The sequence below is a fragment of the Euleptes europaea genome, chromosome 9 (genome assembly GCF_029931775.1).
Source record: "Euleptes europaea isolate rEulEur1 chromosome 9, rEulEur1.hap1, whole genome shotgun sequence".
Taxonomy (NCBI): Eukaryota; Metazoa; Chordata; class Lepidosauria; order Squamata; family Sphaerodactylidae; genus Euleptes; species Euleptes europaea.
Window position 1 is genome coordinate 69,752,862 of NC_079320.1, and position 13,580 is coordinate 69,766,441.

Consider the following 13,580-nt stretch of genomic DNA (forward strand, 5'->3'; position numbering starts at 1 on the left):
AAGGGATAGATGCGCTGGAGTCGACATGGCCTCAGGGACTTCTGTTTGCATACCCTCCTCTGCCAATCATCCCGAGTACTTCAAAAGGTCAGATAAGAAAGGGCTCACATCATCTTCATCGCTCCACACTGGCCCCGAAGACCATGGTTCCCGATGCTGAGGGAATTATCTCAACAGGACCCCTGGCCGCTGCCTCCAGTTCCGGATCTGCTGCACCAGGGCCCTCTACTGCATCTGGACCCAACGTGGCTGCGACTGACTTCCTGGGTCTTGAAAGGCGACGGTTACTTTGGATATTCAACGGAAGTCGTTTCCCCCATGCAAGTGGCAAGAAAGGAGTCTACCAAGCGAATCTATAACTTCTCTTGGAGGGCATTCGCCTGGTGGTGCAGATGCAAGCACCTGGATCCGATGTCTATCACCGTTGGGAAATTACTAGAATTCCTCCAAGATGGAATAGTCAAATCACTGAAGGCATCCACTCTTAGAAGACAAGTGGCAGCTATAGCCACTGTGATTCCGCAGCTGGAGGGCTTTCCCATCGGCAGAAACCCTCACATGGTCGCCTTCCTGAAAGGGGTGTCGGCTATGTCTCCACCAGTATGTCACAGGTTCCCCACATGGCGCCTCAACGTAGTTCTCCAGGCGTTGACAAAACAGCCATTTGAACCCTTAAGAGAGGTTTCCCTATCCTTCCTCAGGATGAAGGTGCTGTTTCTTACTGCGGTTACCTCCGCCAGGAAAGTCTCTGAACTGGGATCTCTCTCTTCGAGAGAGGGACTGTGCATCTTCCATGCAGACAAGGTTGTCCTTCGCCCAGATCCGACCTTCATCCCCAAAGTGAATTCAAGGTTTCACCTTAGGCAAGAAATTAACCTTCCATCTTTCTGCCCACGTCCTTCCCATCCTAAGGAGAAAGGTTGGCACACCTTGGACTTGAGACGGGCCTTGCGTATCTACTTACGTCGGACGGCGGACATTAGGTGTTCTGACGCCTTGTTCATCTCAGTTTCTCCTCCTAACATGGGCAGTAGGATGTCCAGCGTAGCCATCAGTCATTGCATTCAACAGTGCATACAGCTCTGCTATCAACACAGTAACATCCCTGTACCAGCTGGAATTACCGCCCACTCAGTCCGCAGTTCCGCTACTTCGGCGTCGTTTGACAAACAAGCCTCAGTTGAGGAAATATGTAAAGCGGCAACTTGGTCTAGCCTATCCACATTCACGCGTCACTACAAGATAGATTCCTTCTCCTCGTCGGATGCTTTCGGCAGAAGGGTCCTTCAACACGTAGCAATATCCTTCTTCCTCTAGGAACTGTAACCAACAGCATCTCTTTCCCAAAGCCAAAAAGCTTATCCCACCCCTCCTGGCTGCCATTTTATGGTGGCACCCATTAACATTCCTCAGAATTTCGGAAGTGTCTGGAAGCTTTCACAATATGCAATGTACCATGAAAAAGAAAAGTAAACTACAGGCTCTCTAGGTCCCTGAAATCAAGTTTTATTATACAGTCAGTTCCAATTTAAGAAAGCTTCTATAATATTTATCTATTTTACACTCACATTGCACATGAGTTTCAAGGCCTCCTGCCCAGTTTGCAAAAAGCACCGGCCTGTGTTGCCCATTCTACAGCTTTACCCCAAAGTAGCTAGAAGTAATACTTGTATACTTTCAAGCTACTTGTCAGGCTGTCTCTTTAGAACACTGATGAAGGCATCCTTGGGCACTTCCACATTCCCAATTTTCCTCAGCTTCTTCTTTCCTTCGGCTTGCCTCTTCAAAAGCTTCGTTTTCCGCGAAATATCTCCACCATACTGTTTTTAGAAAGAAAACATTTTACTTTTTTAACAACTCTCTTCGAGTAATACATACAACTGAGCAGAGGGCTGTGTTGTCTTTCGGGTAACAGTTTTCTATCATTCTTTCAAGTACTCTTTAAAAAATCAGACAATCTGCAGAATTGTGACGTTCTGGTATATCTATTACTCCATATTGTTGAAGAGTGATGCAATGAATCTAAGTTGGGTTTTTTGCCGTCAAATCACAGCTGACTTATGGCCAACCTGTAGGGTTTTCAAGGCAAGAGATGGTCAGAGGTGGTTTGCCATTGGCCTGCCTTGGTGTCATGTTCCTGATATTCCTTGGAGGTCTACCATGCAAATACTAGCCAGGGCCGACACTGCTTAGTTTCTGAGATCTGACGCGATCAGGCTAGCCTAAGTCGCTAGTCTGCATTTAATAAGGATACTCTAATAAAATCAGAACTTCAGAATGATTATAGTAAAAAGAAACATGGAAAGCATGTTGGGCAAATGTTATTAACCTGACAAACCTATGAGCTTTCTTGAGTTTATCTGCCATCAAGAGGAACCCAAAATATTCATGTACTCCAAAATACCTTATTTCTGGAACTCAAGTTGAAAGAATAAGTTAGTTGGGGGGTGGGGCTACCCTCTAATATATTCTAATGAAGGAACCAACAGCATCTCTTTCCCAAAGCAAAAAAGCTTATCCCACCTCTCCTGGCAGCCATTTTATGGTGGCACCCACTAACATTCCTCAGAATTCCAGAAGTGTCTGGAAGCTCTCACAATATGTACTGTGATACAGAAAAGTAAACTACAGGCTCTCTAGGTCCCTGAAAACAAGTTTTATTATACAGTCAAGTCATAGGAGACGTATGGTGACCCCGCAGGGTTTTCAAGGCAAGAGATGCTCAGAGGTGGTTTGCAATAGAACAATTTATTCCTTAAGTAAAAGACACATACTTACACATTTTGCCAGGACATTTTTTCTATATGCTTTCACCCTGAGAGAAAGACGGTGGAGAGAGTTTCAACACTTTTAAAAAAAGAATTCTGAGTGTCAAGATACTTTGCGATGTCACTCAGGGTTCTATCCCAAATGCTATGAACCTGTGTACACAAAATGTGCCACTAAGCAGAAATCTTTGAGCCAAGACGAGTAAGATTTATTTTGTACAAAATCAAAGGAAACTCCATTTCCTGTACACTTGGCTGGTTTACTTATCATGGCCATGTCACAATTCTAGCCCTACTCTTCACCTCTTTATGTAAGTCCTCAATGAACCCTCACTTTTATCCATAACTCTAGTAGCTTCTCTATAAGCGACAGGCTGGGCAAATAAAGGATTGCATAAAACCATTGTGACAGAGACACAGAAGCCTGCCACAGCAAGGGCACTTTCACACAGCCCAAATAATGCACTTTCAATCCACTTTCAGTGCACCGTAACGATCGTTTGCAAGTGGATTTTGCCAGTTTACACAGTAAAATCCACCTTCAAAGTGCATTGAAAGTGGATTGAAAGTATATTATTTGGGCTGTGTGAAAGTGCCCAATGAGTCTCAAAACCAGTCAACAGGAGCAGTACAGGAAAAGTTAAGATCTGACAGGGAGAGGCTGTCAGTCAGAAAAGGTTGGGTTTTGAAGGCAGAGGAGTTGCCTTCTGAAGGTTAGCGAAACAAGTGGACATTAAAGATCTAAGTAGATCTCAGATCTTTTGGTTGAAGTTCCTTATTGAGGGGACTGAAGTGCTTCTGTAGGCCAGCAGGGTTCTGCTAGGCCTGTTATTAGTTGCAGCAGAGTGCTGTGATGATATATTACAAATCTGCTTGAGAGAGAATTTTCCTGAGGCATGTAGTGTGTATAACCTAACATTTCACAACGCTTGGTTATGTGTTAATATTTACCTCAGTTGTGGGTTTTTTTTCTAAAATAAACTTGGTTCTTGTTAACAGTTGACAAGAAAATATCATGTGCCTGTCAGTTTTACCTGAGTTATCAATCCACACTCAGGCCCAGACCCTATTCCCCTTGAATCTGTTTTCTTTTTGAGTTCCCGTTGGGAACCCTGGTGCAGTGGGGTAAGGGTGAACTTGTATTGTGATGCAGGGCAAAATCCTTTGTGGGGTGGCATCTAGCCCCCAGAAAATCTGTCATAACCACACAGAGACGATCTCCAAAGACCAATATTCTTTATCATCGAGCAGTTAACTGTTTGTCTCCAATGAAAGCTAGAACTTCTTATGTGTGTATTAAGTGCCGTCAAGTCGCAGCCGACTTATGGCGACCCCTTTTTGGGGTTTTCATGGCAAGAGACTAACAGAGGTGGTTTGGCCAGTGCCTTCCTCTGCACAGCAACCCTGGTATTCCTTGGTGGTCTCCCATCCAAATACTAACCAGGGCTGACCCTGCTTAGCTTCTGAGATCTGATGAGATCAGGCTAGCCTGGGCCATCCAGGTCAGGGCAGAATTTAACAGGCTGCATTTCTGGTTTGTTTTAACTGCAGTTATTTTTGACAACCACTGGGAGTCAGCAAACTCCACACATCCGTGGGGGATAGCTTCCCTGAGAGAATTCCATATCCTGTCAGTTCTACTCACCTCCTCTATGAAAAGATCCTACAGAGTAATATTGATTTACCATCTTTCAAGAGGCGAATGCTTTTAACTCCGAATGTGAAACTATCTTGTCACTGCATCCCTTGTACCTCATGCTATGGCACTCTACTGGGGACTGTCTTGAAGGCAATTTGGAAGCTTTAGTTGTTCGGGAACGTTTCAGAATATTTGCTAATAGACACCGAAATCCATAACACCACAGTTCAGAAAGCTTTAGCCTCCACAGGTGGCATTTGGGCTAAATTCAAGGTGTTTGTACTGAACTTTTAAGGTCCTCAGCAACAAGGGTATCTTACAATATTTCTAGTAAATCAGAATCTTCAGCTGGGGCTGCCCTATGTTCAGCCAGCGTGGTGAGCCAGCATGATGTAGTGGTTAAGAGCGGTGGTTTGGAGCAGTGGGCTCTGATCTGGAGAACCGGGTTTGATTCCCCACTCCTCCACATGAGCGGCGGAGGCTAATCTGGTGAACTGGATTTGTTTCCCCGCTCCCACACATGAAGCCAGCTGGGTGACCTTGGGCTAGTCACACTCTCTCAACCTCACCTACCTCACAGGGTGTCTGTTGTGGGGAGGGGAAGGGAAGGTGATTGTAAGCCGGTTTGATTCTTCCTTAAGTAGTAGAAAAAGTCGGCATATAAAAACCAACTCTTCTTCTTCTTCAGGATCTTTTTATTAGTGGCACCTGGTCTCTGGAACCTTGCAGAACTTAGCTGGTTATTAGGAAACAAGCCAAGGCATTTATATGCCTTTATAGGCATTGATATTTTGACCAAGGGAGAATGGGTTTTTTAAATTTTATTTTTACCATCCTATTTTGGTGCTATTTTGGTAAACTGAACTGGTTATATTTAGTGTTATGTTCAAATGTTTTATTGTTGAAACCTGTGTTGTGCCTTTTGGCCAGGAGGAAAACCCAGGAAAAAAAACATGTTATGTTAATGGTGCGATTTGAACAATTTGAATTTTTCTTTAGTTATATTCTCTTAAGAAACTGGAATTTCAGTCAGAATGGCAAGTACACACTAGCAAATAATGTTTAAAATAATTAGAGACGTGGGGAAAATTGGTATGTCAGCAGATACCTTTCAAACAAACAAAAAAAGCAGCAATGTTAAAACTCACGTTTCTCTTGCAATTATTTTTTTTCCAACCGCTGCTTGAATTGCTATTTCAAACAGTTGTCTTGGAATAACATCTCTTAAGCGTTCACACAGAACTTTACCCTCTTTGTACACCTTGTCCCTGGAACAGAAAACAAAATAAATCCTTGTAGCTTCAGATAATCACCTAAACCCATTACTAACAATTTTAGAATGTGTTTAATAACAAACAAACAAAAAAGATACAAGCCTTAGTTAAGATGCCACAATGCAATCAAATCACTAATGGAAAGAGAATCAACATAATGCTTGGAAATGTGTGAACAACAAAACTGAAAACACAATCACAAAATGGCCAAGTACAATCAAAACCAGAAAATTACACTGAACGGTAAACTTGGGCAAGTTTTTCATTCCAGTTCTGCATTCCAACTTGAATTGGTTTGTTTAACTGTTGCCTTTTTAATCCCAAATTACAAATAGTGTGTGTGTGTGTGTGGGGGGGGGGGGGAATCCATATTATTTGCATTATGTATCTAATGGACATCAATCTTTCTCTGAAAGCATTAGTGTCTGCTGAGCTTACTTACTTGTGTACAATAGTTATCAGTTCTTCTACGGCATTTCCATTTAAAAGGATGTCCATCTTGACAAGATCTGCAGTCTGGTATCCTGCATCTTCATAGTCAAAACTAAATATTGGGGGTGGGGGGAGGGAAGTTAATACAATCACCACTTCAAACAGTTTATTCTTAGCTTTTTTAATACAACATTTTTATTATAACGTTTGAAACTGAAGTCCTAGAATAAAGTGTTGCCCATTCAAATAATGACTGACACATACGTAATGGGATTTCCCCTCCCCCCATAACAGAGCTACCAACAGTTCAGCCTTTGGCCAAGGCTAGGTATTTACCCAGCGTCATGTGTTTACCCGGTTATCCATGTTCTGGTAGCTTCCAGATCAAGTTACTGTGATCAATTTCTGTGTGGCTGCCTTTGAAGACTGCTCAGAGACTTCAGATAATTCAGAATAAATCGCACAGAATGTTGTTTGGAACACATCTTGCCAATACAAAAAGATCTTCTCTGGTTCCCAGATGTTCTTGGGCACAATTCCAAGCCCCAGCTTTGGACCCAGATATCTGAAGGACATTCTGCTCCCATTCTGTGACATCATTCTTTGAGGTCTTTTTCTGGATGCCCCTGCCTCCAAATATTAGATGGGTGATAAGGGCTTTGTTTTGCTGCCCCTGCCCACCCACCCCATATTGTAGAATTCCCTTCCTGGGGAGGTTTTGCTTGGCACCAACCGTATCCCCAGGCACAAAGTTAAAATCATTTTAATGAACCTAATTGTTTGTTGTCACTAATGCTGGTATTACTGTTTTAGGGCTGAAGCTTTATGATACAAATCAAAAGTCATTGCTTAACACTTTAATTGTGAACCATCCTTAAAGTTTTATACAGGAAGGTAGCATAAAAATATCTCAAATAAAAAGTAAGGCATAATTTCAGTCCTTGCTCCATCATTTTTTAATACTGTAAGCAAGATTTCCTCTTCTGTGCCCCTGCTAAGCCCTTTAAAATACCCTAAGCCCTTTAAAATATCCCATCAGTTCCACTAGCGTTTGGTAGAGGGCTTAAAATAAATACAGCAGACATATAGAAAGGACATAATTTGTTTAGGATAGAAATACCTCAAAGGTAGCTTGCGCCATCTGTTTGCCCTCAGGCATAGAAGTAATCCGGGAAACAGATGGTGAGCCTCCCCCACTAGTCCTACCTGTTGTAAGAGAGGTAACACCCCCAACGCTTCTGCAACCTGGGAGAAGAAAGAGCCCATATCTTCTCCAGGACCTAGAAAGCCCCCAGTAACTTGGCCCATCATTTCTTGCAGTGATTTCAAAAGTCCCACTTACACTGAATGTCTACCTTGTGAAAATGATGTTACCTGGCATATCCAGAGGAGAGGGATTTCAAAGCATCGTAGAAATCAACTACAATTTCATTCAGCGGAAAGAGATACTTCATCATGACTCTGTGATCGTCGATGTACACCAGGTCCTTCTGAACAGCCCTTCGACTCTAATCAGGTGAAAGCAGCCACTTGAGATTCAACTGAAGTTTTCCTCGGTAGAAAGCTTCACCAAATGTTAAATTCTGACCAGGACGGCTCATTTTTAACATTGTGGACTCACAGTAATGAGCTGGCAAATAACTTATAGCTAAGCCATTGCACACAGAGCCAGCGTGGGGTAGTGGTTAAGGTGTTAGACTAGGATCTTGGGAACCCAGATTCAAATCCCCACCCTGCCATGGAAACTTGCTGGGCGACCTTGGGCCAGTCACACACTCTCAGCCTTGACCCTAGCAAGTATGGATGGGAGACTTCCAAGGAATACCAGGGCATGACACAGAGGCAGGAAATGGCAAACCACCTCTGAACGTCTCTTGCCTTGAAAACCCTATGGGGTCGCCATACGTCAGCTGAGACTTGTCGTAAAAAAAAAGAAGAAGCCACTGCACACCAGCTTTCCTTTCTTTATGAAAGATATTTGGTGATTCTTGTTTCATCACCAACATCCCTAACATTCTTTTGGTACCAATATTTGCAAGGAAATCACAGAACAGTTTCACTTGGCCACCTAAATCTTTGCTTCCTGGATAACAGTGGTTTTTTGAGAAACCAAGTAACACTGGAAGACAGAAACTGTAATGTAGGTTGTAAGCTGCTCGGGACAGGGATCTTTCTTTTTGTTACATTTACATTGATGGTGCAGCATCAGCACCACTGGGTAAGATCCACCAGGTAAGATCCAAAAGGTGTCTGAATGAAATGGCACCTTTACATCCATGTTAAGAATTCATAATAATGTTAAGAATTGTAAAAGACACTGTACTATGCCCTATAGAAGTTATGTGATTCAAATAATATTTCTCAAATAAGGCAACAAGGAGTGGATAGATGTGTGAAATCAGGCAAGAGGTTACTCAAAAAGTCCACAGACGTTTTGGCTTGGGGCAAAAGAATCACCCTTGCCAGAACACAGGGAGTGCTAGTGCCCCATGAACGTGCATAGAATAATTTGTTCCGCTCAAAAGTACAGTTCCAAAAGGGCACAGACAAGCTGGAAGCATTTCAGAAAGAGACTCCGCAACGATCTTTCCTGAACTGTGCAACACAGCTGTAGAGGAAAGTTAGGCATATGATAATGTGTGCGCACTCATTCCACACAGATGGTCATGAGACCCAACATGCTTAGCCAATGCCACATGTGTCCCAAGTGTGCAACCTAAGATATGGCCCCAAATCCCCAGAAATATGCAGGTGGGTGCGTGCCTGGCTTTTTCCGTTTCTCGAAATGTTCCCCAGCAGCTTGAAAACCACTGGGTTTGATCCGTTAAAATGAACACTGCCTCAACACTTTCCACCCCAAAACAAGTGAACAATTGTAATTTATCAACCCACCTGGCACAGAGTGATTATTTTGCTGATATGTTCATCAGGTGTTATGATGGTGCCCATCACAGTAGGCTCCAAATATTCCACCACTGTTGACTTATCAGGAAACGCGGCGGGATTTATAATGGTTATCTCCTCTTTCCTATGTGCCTACAAAAAGGGAGGGAAGCCATTTTGTGTTATTTTATTCAGTCACATTTCCTAACAGAAGTGAATGCATTAAAAAATCTCGGTCACAATTCTGAAACAGAAACAGATTATAAAGCAATGTCGCTCTAGTTTATGATAACCATGGAGCGGTCCTGTTTCTAAAATAAAATTGGAGGCACAATTGACTCTTTTCGCCTGGAAAGGTTTACCTTTAAAATGTGTAAGAGTAAGAACTGCTCTGCTTGAGATGAGCCCACTGCTCACATTTCTAAAAGGATACAAGCCCAGATAGACAATGGCGGAGAACGGGTAATCTGAGGACAGGACCCAATGATCCTGTGTTAATTCATCTCCAAAATCAGGCAATCCCTTTGGGAGCCCTCTCAAGTTAAAGCGAGGTCTGCAAATTACAAAGCCCTAGAGAGAAGGACAAGGTTTCTCTTCCAAAAGAAATGAAGGGAGCCCTTGGGATCTTACCCTGTGGCTCATCGCCTGGGACCTATGGTGTTCAGATTGGTGAGCTGGGCCAGCCCAACTGTGTTTGTGTTTTCTTTGTCTATTTATTGATATGATTTTGTAATCTGACACTTTTTAAATTTCTTTGCAAGAAATTGCTTTGGGTTCCGCTGGGGGGGGGGGAAGCTTCTAAAAATGCCCAAATAAATAAATGATCTAATCGCACCTGATGCAGTTACCCACTCGTACAATGGAGGCAGACTAGAAGGATACGAAGTCAGAGCAGTGGACCATGCAGAGATGCAATGGCCGGCCTCCTCTGTGCATAGCTCTGTTGGGCTCATGGGAGACTTTAATTATTTAATTTATTCCAGTTTGGGAGGAAGTAGTAATGGAGAGGTATGTCTGTTGGGAATAGCTGTAAAACAGTGAAGGGCTGTAAAATATAGAAATGTATTCAGTCTGTAGCCCCTCTAAGGCCTTGTGACATTGTGTTCATGACAGCTCAACAACCACAAGGCAAAAGTTTTTTTTTTTTAATCTCACCATTGTGCCTGTTATCACAGTGGGGCTGTGGCTCAGTGGCAGAGCAGCTGCTTGGCATGCAGAAGGCCCCAGGTTCAAACCTCGGCACCTCCAGTTAAAGGGACTAGGCAAGTAGGTGATATAAAAGACCTCTACCTGCCCGTCTGAGTAGACAATACTGACTTTGATGGACCAAGGGTCTCATTCAGTTTAAGGCAGCTTCATGTGTTCAGTGCCTTCTATGCGACTGAGTATTCTGCTATGGGTTCATGAGTCAGCCTGTTGAGGCTTTCTCAGACGAAGAAGACCTTGAAGAAGAAGGCAGTGAAAGAGAGGAGCAGCAGCAGGTTGAGAAGCCACAGGCAGAGCAACCTCAGGCAGATGGGTCCTCCCCGTGTTTACAGCCACCCAGCGCAGGGGACTCACCTGTGTCAGAGGTCCAGCCACAGGCAGTCACCAGAGAGCCCCCCCCCCAAGGCCACAGGCAATGTCACCAGAGAGCCCCCAAAGCCACTGGAGCAGAGGCGCTAAAGACTCAGGGCACAACGACAAGATAGGACGAGTGCTAGACTACAAGCACAACAAAGAACACTCCCTGATGACAGTGATGAGGCAAATGAGCTTCACCAGGCATGGAATGCTGAGACCGGGTAACGAGCAACAGCTGGTTCACCCGAGGCCTATTTAGGCCATCAAGTAGGCTTGGCTGTTGTGCAAGCAACACATCACCAACCTCCCTGTTATACTTCGGATTCCTGGCATCCTGATCTCTCGGATCCTGACTCACACCTTGGACTGCCCTTGCCTGTGTTGGTATCTTGGACTCTGCCTAAACTGTGAACGACCTTGGGCTGGTTCCCAGACTACGCTTCAAGCCGCTGGCCCTTGCTCTCTGCCTGCAGCGCAACAATGGGGTATACAAGCAAGTGGGAAAACTGCAGGCCGTAGGAAACGGACTTAGCATTCTTAGGATAAGTATTTTGGGCTCAATGTCTACATTCTGCACATTTTGTCAGCACTGACCAAATCTAGCAGTTCTTTGATTAATTTCAATCTACTAAATGATATAGCAGAGTTTTAAGAGGACAGTAACCAAGCTTTATATACTGCTTTAAAATGCATTTTGAATTGGGTTTCAAAGACATGGAGAATCGCAACAGCACTTCATGGTTATCACAGCAAATAATTTGCACATGTCTGGCTCAGAGTCATACTGGGTCAATTTCTATAGTTTCCGGGTTAATGTTAATGATGATTTAGTATTATGATCGAGTCAGAGTAATCGTGGTTTCCACATGCAAGAGTCAACCATTACGCTGAAACTGAAATGAGCTTCCAACTGTGGTTTCAGTCCATGAATCAGATGATAAGTGAGGTAAATGGCAACAGCAGTTAGGCCAGTTCAGGTATAATGCTAAGCTCCCGTTAATGCAAACCAAAGAAAGAAGGCGCCACAGCAGGGCAGGAAGAAGAGCTTGTGCATTTCACGACTGGCCCAGTGAAATGTGTGAAGGAGGCCATGGGGCTGTGTGGTGATGCCTTTTAAACCAAGCATACTTTCCGCATAAACTTTAGCTATGATGCTAGTATCATTTTATCCGAATACCATGCCCTTGTGTGTCTTTAGGTTTCTTTAAAAAAAAATTACATTACCTTTATCAATTTTGCTGACGAAAGAACCGCCTTATAGGGAACTGTGGGTGCTGTCAAGATGACAGATGCGTTGTATTCTTGTTCCAAACGCTGATTAAAAACTTCCATATGTAAGAGGCCAAGAAAACCCAACCTGTAAACAGAATGCTCCCGCTGTATAATTTTAAGATATCAATCTGCATGCTAAACTACGTAATGTTAAAAGGGATGATTTATCTGCAAATGCCAACAAGGCACATTATACGTCCTTGCCTAAATGAAATCAGGACATGTTCCCCACTGCCCTGTGCCGAAGAGGACCACGGTCCACAAACGGTGCCCAAAGCAGTCGGCTGAATGCAATAAGGCTCACCTCCACCCGGCTCCCAGGGCAGCGCTGTTATCACGGTGAACAGTAACGCTGGAATCGTTCAGGGTCAGTTTTTCTATAGCACTTTTCAGGTTGCTGTATTCCGACTGGTCTACTGGGTACATTCCTGTGAATAGACGAAGAATCAAGACCGATATTGGCAATATCCTCATACATTGACTCAGTGCATTCATCAGAGCCCCTTTTAGCCCTGTTTTGCCACCAGATGTCTTTTTCTTAATCGCACCCACACATCTGGCATAAAAAACAATTCACAGTTTTCAGAAGCCAGTGGGGTAGCTTCTTCTTCCAGGCCATTCTGCTGCTGATCTAAAAGTTACTATTTTTGTTTACTGAGTGTGTGTGACTGGCTCAAGGTCATCCACCAAGCTTCCACGGCAGAGTGAAGGTTCAAAACTGGGTTTCCCAGATCCTAGTCCAACACTCTCGATACCTCACCATACTGTCTCTCTTTGTTCTCTGAACAAAGGAGCTTCAAAAGAAGAGTCCAATGTAAAATTGCTGAATAAGAATTGATTAACAAGTTCAAGACCTGAGAATCCTTACTATAGGTGTAAATATCTTGAATATCACTCTATAAGGTTCTACTGAATCCGCTTATCTTGCACTAGACTTTGTTAATCCTACTTTGCCTGTCTAACAACGGTTGGGATGGCCCTCTCTTACCCTGGGTGAACTGATTACTCTTTTCATTTCTTCTTATTTTAAATTGGCTTCTCTTTGTAACATCTTCCCCCACCCCGGCATGCCTTTCTGTTTTGAATATAGGGTTGAATATCAACCCTATGGATGTACACTTCTACGCATCTGATAAAGCAAACTTTGACTCATGAAAGATTATGTTGGAATAAATTTTGTCAGCATTTAAGGTGCCACTGGACCGATCTTTTATCTAGCCCGTGAAAAATACAGTAGATTTTAAATGGTGTGCCTTTGGTCTGTTTGCATATAGAAGCAGTAACCATATTTCTTCAGAAAGGATTATCGGCTGGAATATTTAACAAACCATCCAGGGAAGAATAACATTTCTTAAAATTAATTCTGCTAACCGGTATTACTTTATCTGAATGATCATAAATGGCAAAAATATTCTATAGGAATATTTAGGAAAATAACAGATGCTCTCCGACTGCATCAGTCCTTAAAAAGAAACAATATACACTTATACCCTGCACTTCCATAGTTCCAGCCCAGCAAAATACAGCAGATAAGCAATTTCAAGATCATTTTTGTGCCCTAGTTAAGTAATCGCCCTGACCTGGATGGCCCAAGCTAGCCTGATCTCGTCAGATCTCAGAAGCTAAGCAGGGTCAGCCCTGGTTAGTACTTGGATGGGAGACTACCAAGGAAGACGGGGGTTGCTGTGCAGAGGAAGGCACTGGCAAACCACCTCTGTTAGTCTCTTGCCATGAAACCCCCCCAAAAAA

At 43.4% G+C, this 13,580-nt stretch overlaps 1 protein-coding gene across 1 annotated transcript in view; it reads right to left on the reverse strand.

Moving 5' to 3' along the window:
• Window positions 1-1,673: 1,673 nt before the first annotated feature.
• Window positions 1,674-13,580, reverse strand: part of GUF1 (GTP binding elongation factor GUF1) — a 29,722-nt gene continuing 17,815 nt past the window's right edge. Inside the window, exons 9-16 of the mRNA XM_056855458.1 lie at window positions 12,136-12,259; window positions 11,784-11,916; window positions 9,006-9,149; window positions 7,488-7,621; window positions 6,124-6,225; window positions 5,556-5,675; window positions 2,779-2,815; window positions 1,674-1,820 (exon numbers count right to left, since the gene is read on the reverse strand). Of these exons, the coding sequence (XP_056711436.1) occupies window positions 1,683-1,820; window positions 2,779-2,815; window positions 5,556-5,675; window positions 6,124-6,225; window positions 7,488-7,621; window positions 9,006-9,149; window positions 11,784-11,916; window positions 12,136-12,259 (932 nt within the window). The 3' untranslated portion in view covers window positions 1,674-1,682. The remainder of the gene's footprint in view (window positions 1,821-2,778; window positions 2,816-5,555; window positions 5,676-6,123; window positions 6,226-7,487; window positions 7,622-9,005; window positions 9,150-11,783; window positions 11,917-12,135; window positions 12,260-13,580) is intronic.